Consider the following 15,790-nt stretch of genomic DNA (forward strand, 5'->3'; position numbering starts at 1 on the left):
GTAGGTAAGGTGTATGGTAGAGTGTTAATTATGAGAGTTAGAGAGGGTACAGAGGGAGTGATTGGTGATGAGCAGTGTGGCTTTAGGAGAGGGAGGGGATGCGTGGATCAGATGTTTGCGGTGAGACAAGTGTGTGAAAAGTATTTAGCGAAAGGCAAGGATGTGTTTTGGGCATTTATGGATTTAGAGAAAGCGTATGATAGAATTGATAGGGAGGCTTTGTGGACTGTTTTAAGATTGTATGGACTTGATGGTAGGTTATTAAAAGGGATGAAAAGTTTTTACGTAAATAGTAGAGCGTGTGTAAGAGTGGGAAATGCTGTGAGTGACTAGTTTCCTGTGAGAGTGGGGCTGCGACAGGGATGTGTGATGTCGCCTAGGTTGTTTAATATTTACATGGATGGTGTTGTAAGGGAGGTGAATGCAAGAGTTTTAGATGGAGGTCTGAGTCTGGTGAATGTTGATGGTGGAGAGTGGAATCTGAAGCAGCTGCTGTTTGCAGATGATACTGCACTGGTGGCTGATTCAGAGGAGAGATTGAGACAGTTGGTAGAGGAGTTTGGAAGGGTGTGTGAAAGGAGGAAATTGAAAGTAAATGAGAATAAGAGTAAAGTGATGAAGTGTACGAGGTTGGTAGATGGTAGGGGGATGAATATAGTTTTGATTGGAGAGTTGCTTGAGGAGGTAGAGTGTTTTAAATATCTAGGGTCACATGTTGCTGTGGATGGAAGAATAGATGCAGAAGTGAAGTTTAGAATAAATGAAGTAGGAAAGGTGCTGGGAGGAATGAAAAAAGTGTTTAGATGTCGTTCGCTTAGAATGGATGTAAAGAGAAGGCTGTATGAGGGTGTTGTGGTACCGACTGCATTATATGGGGCTGAAACATGGAATATGGGTGTAGCAGAGAGGAAAAGTTTGAATGTAATGGAGATGAGGTGTCTGAGGAGTATGTGTGGAGTGACGCGTATGGATCGAGTGCGGAATGATGAAGTGCGAAGGAGAACTGGAGTTGTTCGGGAGATGGCTGGTAGAGTTGAGCAGAGGGTGTTGCGATGGTTTGGGCATATGGAGAGAATGGATAATGAGCGATTGGTGAAAAAGATAACTAGATCTGATGTGAGAGGTGTAAGGCTGAGAGGAAGACCACGAATAGGATGGATGGACAGTGTGAAGAGAGCGCTGGATGTGAGAGGGATGTCTGTTGAGCAAGGAAGAGTGGCTGTGCATGACAGAAATGGGTGGAGAGAAATTGTGAATGAATAAGTGATGATGCAGCCCTGAGGGGATATTCTCCCGCATTTGGTCTGATCAGCTATTTCAGGTCAGGTGCGGGTAAGGGGATGAGTCTGTTATGATGTGGCAGGGGTAAACCAGCTCTGCTGTCGGGCCCTGCTGCGGATGTCACTGATTGCATTGCGCAGTTGACCCTTGTGCAGTGTGGTGCGGTGAGGATCTGTCCGCTCTCCCCTTTGGGGCTAAGATGCGAATGAATGTGTTTGAATGGATGAGTAAATGGGGAGTGTGTCGTCCTGTCTCGGCTACCTCCCTTTCCCTGGGGGAAGCAGCCTAGGTATATAGATAAATCAATACTCTCTCTTTCACATATACACGAATGAACAAATGAATGTGCAATAAATGTACACTTAACTGTAAGGAGCAGAAATAACTGTATGCTCTGTTAGTCCGAAATGTGTTGGGAAGCGACATCGAACGAAGAATGTGGAATTGAATGCCACCTTACGAGAACACGTGAGATGAAAGTATTTTATCTTATTAGTGTACATTTTTGTTCCATTTCGTCCCCTATAATTGTGAAACTCATAGATTTTTGTCCAAGCATACAGCCTAATAACCGTACCAGTTCAATTCATATTCCTCTTGTTTGTTTTCTGTATTTTTCTGCCTATTTTGAGGGTGGTAAATTACTTTTCACTGAAAGATTTCCTCTCTTATTATCATAACGTTCCTTAAGCCTTACCTACGATTGTTTCTGGCAAAATGGGAGAAACTTACTCATAATTAGGGTGCATGTTACATTAGCATTTATACATATCAGTGAAAACATCTGAGATGAAGTGTCAGGGCGCCTGACTGTTTGAGATGGTAGAGTAGGGTCGTGTAAACATACCAGTGACCTTCGCTCCCTTCCCATAATTGTTCGCAGTTTTATATAGCTCTCCCTGACCTAACATCCCTGACACTGGTACAGTAAAGCATTGTTCAAGGCTGGCAGCTATGATGGAGTTAATGGAATGCATTATTGTTTGTATTAATACTCTCTTTCACACATACAGTACACTTAAGAATGAACAGTAAATGTAAGAGGAAGAAATAACTATGCTCTGTCGGTCCAAAATATGTTGGGAAGCACGATATCTAACGAAGAATGCAGAACTGAATGCTAACTTACGAGAACACATGAATAATTTTTTTTTTTCTGATTAGCTGACATTCCATTTCATTCCCTAAAATGGGAAACCCATTACTTTTTGTCTAAGCATACAGCCTAAAGACTTCACCAATTCACTTCATATTCCTCTAGTTTGTTTTCTGTGTTTTTCTATTTTGAGGGAAGTAAATTACCTCCTCTTGCTGAAAGAGTTTCTCCTTTATTATCACGTTCTTTAAGCCGTACCTACGATTGTTTCGGGCATAATGGAAGAAACTCATCATACACAAAAGTGGATTTAGTTTCCCAATTTCCCAACTGGAGCCCAGGTTAGGTTAAATTAGGTTAAATTATAAGTAGTTAAGTAAGGTTAGGCTAGGTCAGGTGTCTCAGTTGCCTCACCAAACTCCACCCTACCACCCTTGTGATCGAGTTGTGAGCTGGAGGTGTGGGTGGGGGCAGGGTGAGCAGACTCTCTCTGGTTTATCCATGCCTTGCTCCCTAGCAACTGGATGCTTCCTGTTTAAACCGTAGCTTTCGTACGGATAATTCTATGTATTACTGTACCACTGAACCATTCTGTCACGGCCCGGATATACCGAAAGCTGGATAATCCGAGCCTGGATAATCGAGCTTCCACTGTGTATATATATATATATACAGTATAACCACTTAAGCAATGTTCACCACAATAAGGTAAATAAGAGTCATGTTTATTAGTGTAAAGTAGAGTATTATTATACATAACATTTGATTAATGTTGTGAAGTTATGACACAGTACAGTACCGCAATGGCTGTCAAAAGTTTAAAAGCCAATAGTGCGATCCGGACTGATGTCTGATGTAATGGAAAAAGTCCAGGTTAGCAGGGGCAAGTCCGGAAGTCATTTTTTGGAATGGCTTGGGCCCCAATTATTCTGTTATAGTGAGGTCTAACTGTACAGTATATATATTTTTATGCTAGGAAGAAGGAACCAATGGCCATGAGCCCACAATAACTGTTCCTTCCAAGAGAAAAACAAAATACAAGAGAGAGCCAGATTCAAGATCCATTCATTTCGAGTTGCCTGGACACATTGCGTTTGAAAGATTGGAGATCGTAGGAAGCAGGAAATACAGACAGAGGGAGACAGTTCCAGATTTGACCTGTTGCATAAATGAAAGACTGGGAGCAATGGTTAACTCCTGCATTAGAGAGTTGGACAGAAAAGGGATGAGAGTTTGCTGCTATATGGGTGCTACATGCCCATCATAGAGGTGGAGGAATGTAAGCAGACAGTTCAGTGGAGCAGTGACCATTGAAGTAGTGATAAAAAAGAGAAAAAGATGCAAACAATGCGATGAAGAGACAGAGCTTGAAGGAAGCCAGTAAGAGGAGGAGAGTTAATGAGACGAAAAGCCTTTGACTCCACCCTGTTGAGAAGAGCTGTATGTGGGGAACCTCCCCACACATGCGAGTTGTACTCCACACAGGGGCAGATAAAACCCGTGTATAGAGTCAATAATTGTGCAGGGGTACAGAAGGAACGGAGTTGGCTTAGCACAGCTAATCTCTTGGAAGCAGATTATACAAGAGATGTAATATGATCTTTCCAAGATAGATAGATATATATATATATATATATATATATATAATGTATGTATGTATGTATGTATATATATATATATATATATATATATATGTATATATATATATATATATATATATATATATATATACATATATATATAAACAGTATATATATATATAGGGCACACTTCTTCACACAGACCCATTACTGTTACACAGCACTCCATCCAAGATCTCTGAATGCCTGATTCTTTACAAAGACACATATAGTCACCTTGCTCCTTCACAAATGTGGCTTTAGAGCACTACACTCGACAAACACCATCCGTTTCTCCATCATCCAATCTTACATTGCCCAATGAGGAGGGTAGAAGCCCGGGGCTAGGCAAGTTGTTCCTGACATTTAAGATGAAAATGACCAGCCTCATTCATCCCTGAGTGGCATTATGTGAGCAATAAACCCCTACCACCCCTTGGATATAAACCTTCACAGGCTCAATCCAATTCGAGTGCCTTAATTACCCATTAAACCACCAGGCCCTATACTTTGGTTATATGGTTACCACCCAGTGTAGTAAATGTACAGGAAACCATTTGGCTCGTCACTCAATGTTGAGTCACACCCACAAGCAGAACGAAGAGGAAAGAATGAAGGAAAGAATGACAGAAGACGGAGTGTAAAGTCACCCGTAGGCAGAAGGTCCAAAGAACGAGGAATGAATGAAGGAAAGAAAGACAGAAGAGGATGGAAGGGAAGAAGAATGGAGAAGAGGAAAGGGCAGACACCTGAGAGCAGCGCTACACTCACTTGATTGGGGTTTGAGCTTGGGGTGCCTGGGACCAATTAGGACAAATCTCATAGGTTCTGTGTATTTGTTATTGCACATTTCTGTTATCATGCACCATGTTCAGTACCAATAATGCTTGATAACCGAGGGATCATAGTACTCCCAGTCCGTCATTCATGCAATAGGTCATCTCTGGAACCGTTTTTGTCAGTCTCTCTTTCTCACTGCCAGTGGCCAATAGTCATGTAAGTGCAATATTTTTCACTTACCTCAGAATTAGTAATTTTTAAATTTGGCTTTCCTTTTTGTTGATTTTTCATAGGGACAAGTTTTCTGGGTGCTCACCATCCACTCACTTGATGTAGTGCTGCTTTGGGCATCTGCCCTTTCCTCTCTTCCTTCCTTCCTCTTCTCTCTTTCCTTCACTCTTTCCCCTTCTTCTGCCTATAAGTGACTTTACACTCCCTCTTCTGTCATTCTTTCCTTCATTCTTTCCTCTTCCTTCTGCCAGTGGGTAACTCTACACTGAGTGACAAGCCAAATGGTTTCCTGTACACCAGGAAACTATTTACTATGTTGGGTGGTAACCATATAACCAAATTATGGCACCTGGTGATTTAGTGGTTAATTAAGGTGCTCCAATCGGATTGAACCTGTGTAACTTTATATCCAAGGGATGGTTGGGGTTTATTACGCACTCAGGGATGAGTGAGTTTAGTCACTCTCATCTTAACCCGCCCCATCCCGACGTTTTTGGACCTTTTTTATTTTTTTTTTGGCTCAAACATCCGCTTTTGGTGAGAAACATCGAAAATTCATAGAGAAATTGCTCACCTGAGGTTTAAAATACCGGATTTAGGTACGAGTACTTCCTTACCTGACTGGGTTTTCTAACAGGCTGGCACCAAAGAAAACGAGTTCTATGGGAGGGTAACTATTTTATCCACTCATAAACAGTATTTATTTATTTACTTGGTACGAATTTATATGTAGTACAAGAGTATATTGTTTTTCAAACAGTAATATAGGCATTATAAGCATTGTTTCACTCACTAACTCATCACCATTCATGACCTTTTTTTTCTCACATTACCTGATCATCATTTCTGATTGTTTCTTCCTCTAATGCTGTGTAAACTTTGTCCTCCACATTGTCATCGATTGGGGAATCACTCTGGCCCTGAATGTCTTTATTGGCCAGGTCACTGGTAACAGGTGAATTGCCGAGACAATGGCGTGCAGGGGGGGGGGGAGGTTATGCGGTGTAAGGCATTGTTCCTGCTTGGCATCTTGTAGAGGAATAGAGGAAGGTGTCCCGTGTATACGTGCCAAAAATCATTCACGAAAATTGAAAATTGTGCAAATTAGGGACCTTGCAATGTTGCCGCGTTAATTCACGTCGCCGGGACGGCGCGGGTTAAATGTCAGGACCAACTTGCCCAGCCCCAGGTTCCTACGCTTCTCATGGGGCGACATATAATTGGTTGATGGATGGATGGACAAGTTTTGTAAGAGCATTTGGTTCTATTTGCATTAAAACAAATCTCTGACATTTTGCCACTCTTTTGTGCACCACAAGATCTCTAGTTAATCTTCAGTATGCATGCCCTTTTGCCTGTCACTGGTACAGTCAACCCCTGCTGTTCACCGGGGTTATGTACCAGACCCCGCCACGAATGGATGAAATCTGTGACTAACCTGTACCTGTTGCAGAAATCACTGGTTTCACTGTTTTAGCTATTCCCATTACCTACAAACCTGTAAATGCTTTTTATGGCACATTAATACTTCCTAAAATGACAGCACAGGATGATACACAAGCCTTTCTGGGTACAGTGTACTGTACAGTAATACAGTACCTCGATGTACGATACCCCTAGATGCGATACCCTGTCTCAACAGTGAGAGTAGAAATTGCACCAGACTCTGGTTTAACAATGGGTTTTGATTTTTCTTACCGATTGTGATGATGTTTTAGACTAAAACTGTGTGTTTAGGTTGATTTATAAACTGTTTTTAGACTTCGATTAATGTGTTTTAGCCATAGGTGGGGTGAACATTGTCATTTTGGGGTACAGTTTACTAAGCTTGATTTTTTCCAGACTTATGTTTGACAATATTCAGATTTGATTTGTTGGTTTTAGTGAGATATATATAGGTGTTAAGCTTAGGTAAACTTCCTTGACAGCTGTTAGGCCATATAGAATGCCTTTAAACCTGTTTTCGGCTCATCTTGGTGGGTTTTGGACTGGTTTGGGGGGAAACCCAAGGCTGGTAAACAGTCCACATTGAAATACAGGTTAAAAGTACCCCGATATACGGTACCCCGCCTAACGATGGGGTTTTACCTAACCAATTAGATCATTAAACCGAGGCATGCCTGTACTCACCCATGCAATGATGATGAGAGTTTGCCGTGCAGTATGTGATGGATGGTGAATGATGAATGTTCTGTGCTGCACAACAGGATGAGCTCTAGCTGAGCTCTGAGAATCACTGATGGAGGGAGGGTCATCAGAGGCAGTTGGGGTGGAGTGTGAAGGCAGCTCCATCTCAGTAGCTGGCTGTTCCGTGGCTGGCTTCACTGTGGTTGCATAGGTCAGTGAGGCTCCTTCCTCAGGAACTTTGATGGGCAGCTGCTGCTTCTGCCTCTTCATACCATCCAGTAAGGTCTTGTATGGAAGTGCAACTGCTTCCAGTGTCTGCCTGAACTTGAGTCCTGCTCCATGGAGTGATCCCATGAGTAGGCATACTCATATGCTTGCTTCACTGACCTGAGGATGGTAGCTAGGTGGTCTAACGTCAGAACCTGTTGCTTCTGCACAGCCACATCGGGAACATCTTCATCATCGTCCTCCTCGCTGGCTGACTTCGTGAACTTAACCAAGTCGTCGTCTGTGGGGGATGTTGAATGGGCATCATTGAGCTCCTTGACCTCATCCTCTCTCATGTCGTTGAAGTCCTCGCTGTCCAGGATTTGTGCCAGTGCCACAGCCATTGTCCAGACTTCATCAAGAGTGAAGTCCTTGTAATTGAGAATGCCCTCTGGCCAGATGCTCTTCCAGCAGGTGTCCATGGTCTCCTTCTTCAGGTGTGGGAGGGCTTCTTGAATGATGGTGAGGCAATTAGCAATAGTGAAACACCACCAGTACTTCCGCAGATCGAAATTGTCATCATTGTCCATTGACTGGCCAGGGTGTCGCAGGGATCTGTGGCTGTAGATGACTTTGAAGGCCCACATTACACCCTGGTCCATGGACTGGATGATGGAAGTGGTGTTGGGAGGCAGGTATTCAATCTGGACATTACCATCATCACACTGTAGATCATTGAGGTGTCCATTGGCGTTATTGAGGGTCAGGAGGACCACGAACTCCAGGCCAAGGTCGTTCAGATACCCCCTGATCTCGGGGAGGAAGCACGTGAAACCAGTACCTGAACAGTTTCTTAGTAGTCCAGGCCTTATTATGCATCCAGCACAGTGGCAACAAGTTCTTGCTCCTGTTGTTCAGTGCTTGGAGATATGCAGCCTTGTTTACAAGCCCAGGTTTGATCATGTGGCCAGCTGTGTTGGAACACGAGGAAGTTCACACAGTCCTTCACGGCTGTAAATCCTAGGGCTTGTGCTCCTGCTGAGTGATATAGGTCTTGCCGGGCATCATCTCCCAAAACAATGCCATCACGTTGGCACTGAACACCTGCTTAGGCTGGTACCTTTTCTCTGCGATCTTTTTCTTGAGAGCTGCAGGGTACGCTGTGACTGTCTTGTGGTCTGCAGATGCTGCATCTCCAGAGAGCTGCACGTTCTTTAAGGAGAACTGCTCCTTGAGCATTCAAATCATCCCTTACTTACCTAAAACTGTGATGCAGGCTGCAGGTCTTCAAAAGAGGTGCTAGGTTGTGGGTTGTCCTGAGAAAAATGTGTGTTCGTACTCTGCGCCTTGTTATGGATGGTGTTATTATCCAGCGCCACATTCTTCCCGCGGCAGTCCCCCACACACTTAATATTCCATTCACGTTGTGCTTTTATCTCGCACAGTTGTCACCACCTGTGACCTACCACTTAGTCTAGCTGCAACAGCATCATAAATGGCCTTCTAATTTTTCTTGATGTAGCACACCATGCTCTCGTTGACACCAAAAATGTCATCTGACACCCCCAAACAACTACCCCTCATGCACCATCTTCAGCAATTTTGCTTTATCTTCTAGTGGCGTTACTTTCTTCTGCTGCTGAAGCTCCCAAGCAGCAGATGCACCCTGAACAGCACACTTCAGACCCATTTTTCACAGGGATAAAGAATGGAGTTGATTGACAAAGCCGTAATAACATGCAGAACACCCACGGATGCACAACCCATGAGATGAACTGAGAGAGAATGAGCATGGTGGCATATGATTGGTTTCCCTCTTTGAACAGCCATTAGGATAGGGAGGAAGAAGAAACGCAGGCAGATAATAAGGGACGCTACTCTAGGAACCAGTCACAAACAAACTTTCACTGTGAGAAAAGACTGGGTGATTTGTGTTCTGAAATACCAAGTGCTGTAGAGTGTTGATGCCATGTGCTGAACATCACATATCTATACAGGGTAACTGCACATTTTGAGTGTATAGGGCAGTATTTCTCACTAAAAACATGCAGAGAAATCACTTGTGAACCACTAGGAACAGGTAATGCAGTGGGAAAAGCGGGAAATATCTTTCTTTGAATTTTTGCAATAATTTCCCATAATGTGCGAATATGCAAACCTGTGAATGGCAAATCCGTTATTAGTTTTTTCTTTTTTTTTTTCTTTTTAAATACTGACTCATTACTCTTTCCATCAGTGACCAAACTCCTTTTTTAATGTTTCTGACCTTTTACTTTGGTCATTTCAGCGCTGTTGCACTTCCCTGAAATACTTCGCAGTTTCATTGAAATTTGCATTAATTTTTTCCCTAACTCCTCATTAGCCATTTACTACATTTTTTTTCTCCATTTAGATGTGTTTTCACATTCCTGTTGCACTTAGTAGCTATATAAACATATACATCTATTTTCTCCACAGGAAGCCAAAATAGAGCCAACAAGCTCTACATGGTCTGCCCGAAAACACTGGGCAAGAGAGAGAGGTCGTGCAGGTACAAAGCATAAGAAAAAATCAACAAGAGCAGACACATACAATGAGGTAAGTACTGTAATATAGAGCATGAATTTTGTGTGACCTCCATAATCAGTTTAAATGAACTTTACAGATAAGCTGTTGGTGATGAAAAAAATATATATATTATGTAGGTACGTGGGGGCGCCCACCATCCACTCACCCAGTGTAGTGCTGCTCTCTGGTGTCTTCCCTGTCCTCTCCTCCATCCTTGTTTCCATCCATCTTCTTCTGTCTTTTTTTCCTTCATTCTTTTCTCTTCTTTCTGCCTATGGGTGACTTGACACTCCCTCTTCTGTCTTTCATTCCTTCATTCTTTCCTCTCACTTCTGCCTGTGGGTGACTTTACACTGAGTGACAAGCCAAATGGTTTCTTGTACACCAGGAAACCATTTACTACGCTGGGTGGTAACCATATAACCAAATTTTGGCGCGTGGTGGTTTAGTGGGTAATTATTGTGCTCCAGTCGGATTGAACCGGTGAAGGTTTATATCCTAGGGGTGATTGGTGTTTATTTCTCATGTAATGCCACTCAGGGGTCAGTGAGGCTGGTCACTCTCATCTTAAATGTCAGGACCAACTGCCTAGCCCTGGGCTTCTACGCTCCTCATGGGGCAACGTAGGATTGATAATGGATGGATGGATACCAGAGGAGGGCAGAGTTCCTGTATGTTATAATTAACAGCGAAAGAGTAGGAGTAGGGGCTTGTCCCCACCACTCCCTGTATAGGGATGTGTAAAACCTACTACCTGCCACTTGTGGTGTTAACTGCCTTGTAGCTTGTGTGGTATGCAAGAGGGAGATGAAACTGGAGCTTCTGATTCATGTCCTATAAGAGATCAAAGAACTGTATCTCTATTCAGAAATTGGGATGAGGTTAGAGTACTGTATATATATGTTAACCCTTTCATACACGGGGGCCCGGTGAAGAATCCAACCGCTCACATTCTTTCAACGCAGGATTCGCCCAAGTGAAATCCACCGCTCGCATTCTTTTGACTCAGGATTCATCCAAGTGAAATCAACCACTCACCCTCTTTCGACGTAGGTTGAGTCCAACCACATAATTTGCTGTATTTTTTTCACAATAATTTGTTGTCTGATTTTCCTATTGAACGAAAAAAATTAAAGAAAAAAAAAAAAAAAAGAATTACCATATTGTACCATTTATTTATTCAATGCCCATTTACTCACAGACATATAAATAGAAAATCTTTTATGGCATACAGAATAACGTTCATCACGCCTGGCCACTCTGAGCGAACTGTTTCCTATCATTTCATTCTCGTCTGCCCAGACCTCACACTCCCCACATTCCTAACTTAGTGATTTGTGCGGCATCGAAAAATGATTACAATCATTTCATTCCCCTGCCCTAATTTTTAACTGTAGGGCGGAAGTAGTGGAAGCGATGAAGAAGATTAAGTTGGGAAAGGCCCCAGGAATTGATGGAGTGTGTGGTGAAATGCTTAGGTATGGGGTTGAGATTGTTGTGGAGTGGATATGAAAGTTGTGTAGATTGGCTTGGGAAGAGGGAAGGGTTCCAGAGGACTGGAAATCAGGTATAATTGTTCCTTTATACAAAGGAAAAGGGGAGAGAGATGTATGTGGTAACCATAGGGGTATTTGCCTTCTTAGTGTGACTGGTAAAATATATGGTAGAATACTCATTGATAGGGTTAGGCATATGACAGAGGAGCTAGTTGGAGAAGAACAAGGGGGATTTAGGAAGGGAAAAGGGTGTGTAGATCAGATATTTGTTCTAAGATGTTTAGTGGAGAAGTATCTAAAGAAGGAAAGGAAAGTGTATGCTGCCTTCATGGACTTGGAGAAAGCTTATGACAGAATAGATAGGCAAGGTATGTGGAAGGTATTAAGAATATATGGAGTGGAGGGGAAATTGTTGAGTGCTGTGAAGAGTATGTACGAGGGAGCTAGGGCTACGGTGCGAGTGGATGGTGAGCTGAGAGAGTTCTTTGATCTCAATGTGGGACTAAAACAGGGTTGTGTGATGTCTCCATGGCTGTTTAATATATACATGGATGGGGTTGTAAAGGAGGTGCAGGGTAGGGCAGTGGATGTGGGGGTGGCTCTAATGAATGAGGGTGAGGTTTGGAAGCTTCCGGTGTTGCTGTTTGCTGATGATACAGTATTGTTGAGTGAAGATGAATGGGAGTTGCAAGGTTTGGTGAATGAATTTGGGACAGTGTGTAGGAGGAGGAATCTGAAAGTTAATGTAAACAAAAGTAAAGTTATGGTGTTTGAGAGGAATGAAGTCACAGAGTGTGCAGTGAGGTTGGATGGTGAAGATATGGAGAATGTGAGTGCATTCAAGTACTTGGGTAGTGTGATGAGTAAGGATGGAACTTTGGGGGATGAGGTGCGTGAAAGGGTACAGCAGGGAAGGAAGGTTGTTGGTACACTGAAAGCAGTGATGAGAAATAGGGAGGTGAGTATGGAAGTTAATGAGTCACTGCATGATAGTATTGTGATCCCTACTCTGACATATGGAAGCGAGGCGTGGACCTTGCAAGAGGGGAAGAAGTCAAGAGTGAGAGCAGTGGGAATGAGTTACTTGAGAGGAGCATGTGGAGTGACGTGGAGGGACAGGTTGATGAATGAAGAAGTGAAGGAACGCTGTGGGGTGGATGTGGATGTGGTTGAGAAGATTAGGAGAAATACACTGAGGTGGTTTGGACATGTGAAGAGAATGAAGAATGAAAGACTGACTAAGAGGGTGTATGTAGGTGAGGTGGAGGGAGGGAGAGGGAGAGGTAGACTGATGATGAGGTGGAGGGATGGAGTTGAGAGGTATATGAGGGAGGGGGGGGTGAGTTGGGGGGAGGGTAGTCAAATGGTGGGTGACAGAGCGACTTGGAGGCGTTTTGTCTGCGGCCACCCTTTGCGGGATTAAGGCGTCGGGCTATAGATAGATAGTTATGAAACTGATGCATATTAAAAATGAATAAATGATCTTCCTAATGAATGAATATATATATATATATATATATATATATATATATATATATATATATATATATATATATATATATACAGTAATCCCTCCAATATCCGACGTAATAGGGCCTTAGGCAGGTCCGGATAGTGGTCCTGTCCGGATATTGGGCCCCAGCTTATGGACTTGTACTTATGGACCCTAACTCAGAGAAACACCTATACAACTCCCTCTGGACATGCATAGCACCTATTTAAGACCCAAATCACACCAATAAGGCACATAAATGACTGAAATAAATGCAAAAGAAGCATAAAATGAGGGTTTTGAGGTAGGTTCATACAATATTAAACATTCTGGTTACTGGCTCCTGGACTGGTTGTACCCCCTCCACAATATGTCTACCCCGATGTATATATGTCCCCCCCCAATGCATACATGCCCCCACTAAATTGCTAGGTCAGCATGCTTTCCCACGCCTGAAGACGGCGTTATTGCATCAGTTGATAGCAGACATCCTAGCCGGGCAGACTGTTTTACTGTGAGCTTGTAATAAACTCCTTATCTAGCTGTTTGTACACGGAGTTTCTATCACCAAAGTATTGCAAGTTACATGGTACTTGTGGACCCTAACCTAGCCTAACTCAGAAAAACACCTTCCTACTGCACATGCATAGCTCCTAACAGCCTATCCACACCAATAAAGGACATTAAAAAGTGAAATGAGGTGTTTGAGGTAAGTATAGTATGGAAAAAAGTACAGTATGAAACATTCTGCGTACTTACAGCAAGTCCATGGCCATCTCGATGAATAACCACCTCCTGTCGGACTCTGACAGTAAGAAGGATTTCCTGAAGCACTTTCAGAACACTGTTCATGAAGTTTTGCACTGAACTTAGTCAATTGCACTCAGAAGTCTGTTCTCTTCACAGTGCGCACACTTGTCTAACTTAGGCTCCATTCTAACTTACCAAGTGTTGCACTCTGCACTTTAACTTTTCCCACTCTTCTAACCATTTTCCAAAGCAAAAACAAGCAGGTCTATTTATGTTAAATTTTGTTCCAAATTTGTCTTTTCACTCACAACTGTAATTCCTTAACACAACACAGTTTTTTTTCACTGCACAACACTGTAAATTCCTGTGTGGTCTAGTGGAGAAGTTCTTGCTGTTGAATCACTGTCAGAGTCTGAGAGTATCACTGGCAGGTGACCTAGGGGTGCGTCGCTGGGTCGTGGTGATGGCATACCCACTGCAGACGACTCTGAAGATAGACGCAAACTCACCGTGGCTGATGTGCTGGGCTGTGGCTCGGAGCATGAGGGCCTGTCTTGGGGAGGCAACGGAGTGGAGCCAGGGCTGGGCACAGCGGGGGTCACGGGCCTGAAAAAACTGTCAATTGTTGATTGACGCAAGGACCAACGATTCTGACAATTGATGATGCACTGCCTGAAAGCACGCACTTCCTCCACAAGTCCCAAGGGCCCCATCTCCCTGTCGCAGTCCGGGTGTTCCAGGTAGTCGAGAACGAACTCTAGGTGTTCCCGGAGTGCGCTCAGCTTGGGGATGGCTGGAGTAGTGTCATGCTGAGAGAAGTCCGCATCATCGTCGCCGTCCTTATCGGAATCTTCAAGCTGGGTACTGACACCAGCAATTGAAGATGCAATCTCAATATCAGACAATGTCTAATACCCAGGATCACCCTCATCGTCATCCAACCACTCTTGCACATCGTCCACATCAGCATCGTCGCCATGCGTACATAGCCGTGCATGGAAGTCATCCACGTCAAACCCTAGAAAATCGTACTCCACGTCTGTTCCGAGAAGCAGACGAGACCAACCATTTTCTAGAGTCTTGAGAGGGACTTCCTTCCATGCACTGGCCCAGTTGTAGATTGCGGACTTGATGTTGTAGCGGCAAAGGTTTTCCAAAGTTCGCTGGCCTCGCATGTCCTGTCCCTCCCTGCGCTCGTCCTCGTCCTCAAGAACAACCATCACCTCGTACAGGAACTTCCGGCGGTACGGGCGCTTTGTTGCCACGATCACTCCTTGGTCCACTGGTTGGATGAGAGCAGTCATATTAGGTGGCAGAAACATGCACCTAATCCGGCCATTCTCAGCCACCAAGTCCTTGTCACACGGGTGGGCCGGTGCATTGTCAAGGAGGAGGGCCTTTACCCGGTCGCGCGGGATTTCCAGTGTCTTCGTCTGGTAATTGATGACCTCCTTGACAAAGTGGCAGTGGAACCAGTCTCTGAAGATCTGGGCTGTAAACCATGCCTTCAAAGAATGGTACCAGACGACAGGAAAGACATCCATCACCCCACGAAGACACCGAGGCTGCTTTGCACAGCCAACAATAATGGCCTTAAGCCGGTGCATGCCTTTAGCATTGGCACAACACAAAGCAGATGTCCGTTGCTTGGAGAGCTTGCGGCCAGGTACACATTTCTCCGTCTCCTCAGCTAGAGTGTTCGTTGGCAAAGAGTGATAGAATAAACCAGTTTCGTCAGCGTTGTAGACTTGATCGAGAGTGAGGCCCTCCCTGTCGATCAAGCCCTTCACCTTGTGCCGAAACTCGTCAACTCTATCCTCATCAACGTCCAAAGCTTCGCCATGAGCTTTACAGTTGGTAAGGCCATGCCGTAACTTGAACGCGAAGAGCCAACCCTCGGATGCCTTGAAGTCTAGGGCGTCGTGAAGCCTGGCAAACTTCTCAGCAGCAGCCTTCAGCTCTGTACCACGTACCATCACACCAGCAGCACGTTGCTGTCAATACCAAATCAACGTGGAGCGGTCGATTTCAGCAAACTTGGGAGTAAACATCACCTTCCTCTCCACGTTGCGTTTGCTTCTCGAAGAGAAGTCAGCCGTGTACTGCATGAGTTTGTCTCGGGATCTCTTGATATCGAACAGAGTAGATCGGGCCAGGTTGAACT

The 15,790-nt window shown here is 44.0% G+C and overlaps 1 protein-coding gene across 1 annotated transcript in view; it reads left to right on the forward strand.

The window, feature by feature from the left end:
- LOC145404028 (uncharacterized) overlaps nucleotides 1-15,790 on the forward strand; it is a 128,776-nt gene that overhangs the window by 99,872 nt on the left and 13,114 nt on the right. The window contains exon 11 of the mRNA XM_080275631.1: nucleotides 9,799-9,918. Within this exon, the coding sequence (XP_080131757.1) occupies nucleotides 9,799-9,918 (120 nt within the window). The remainder of the gene's footprint in view (nucleotides 1-9,798; nucleotides 9,919-15,790) is intronic.

The sequence above is a fragment of the Coenobita brevimanus genome, chromosome 62 (assembly GCF_032717465.1).
Source record: "Coenobita brevimanus isolate Jiangsu-jjx chromosome 62, ASM3271746v2, whole genome shotgun sequence".
In the NCBI taxonomy this organism is placed as follows: domain Eukaryota; kingdom Metazoa; phylum Arthropoda; class Malacostraca; order Decapoda; family Coenobitidae; genus Coenobita; species Coenobita brevimanus.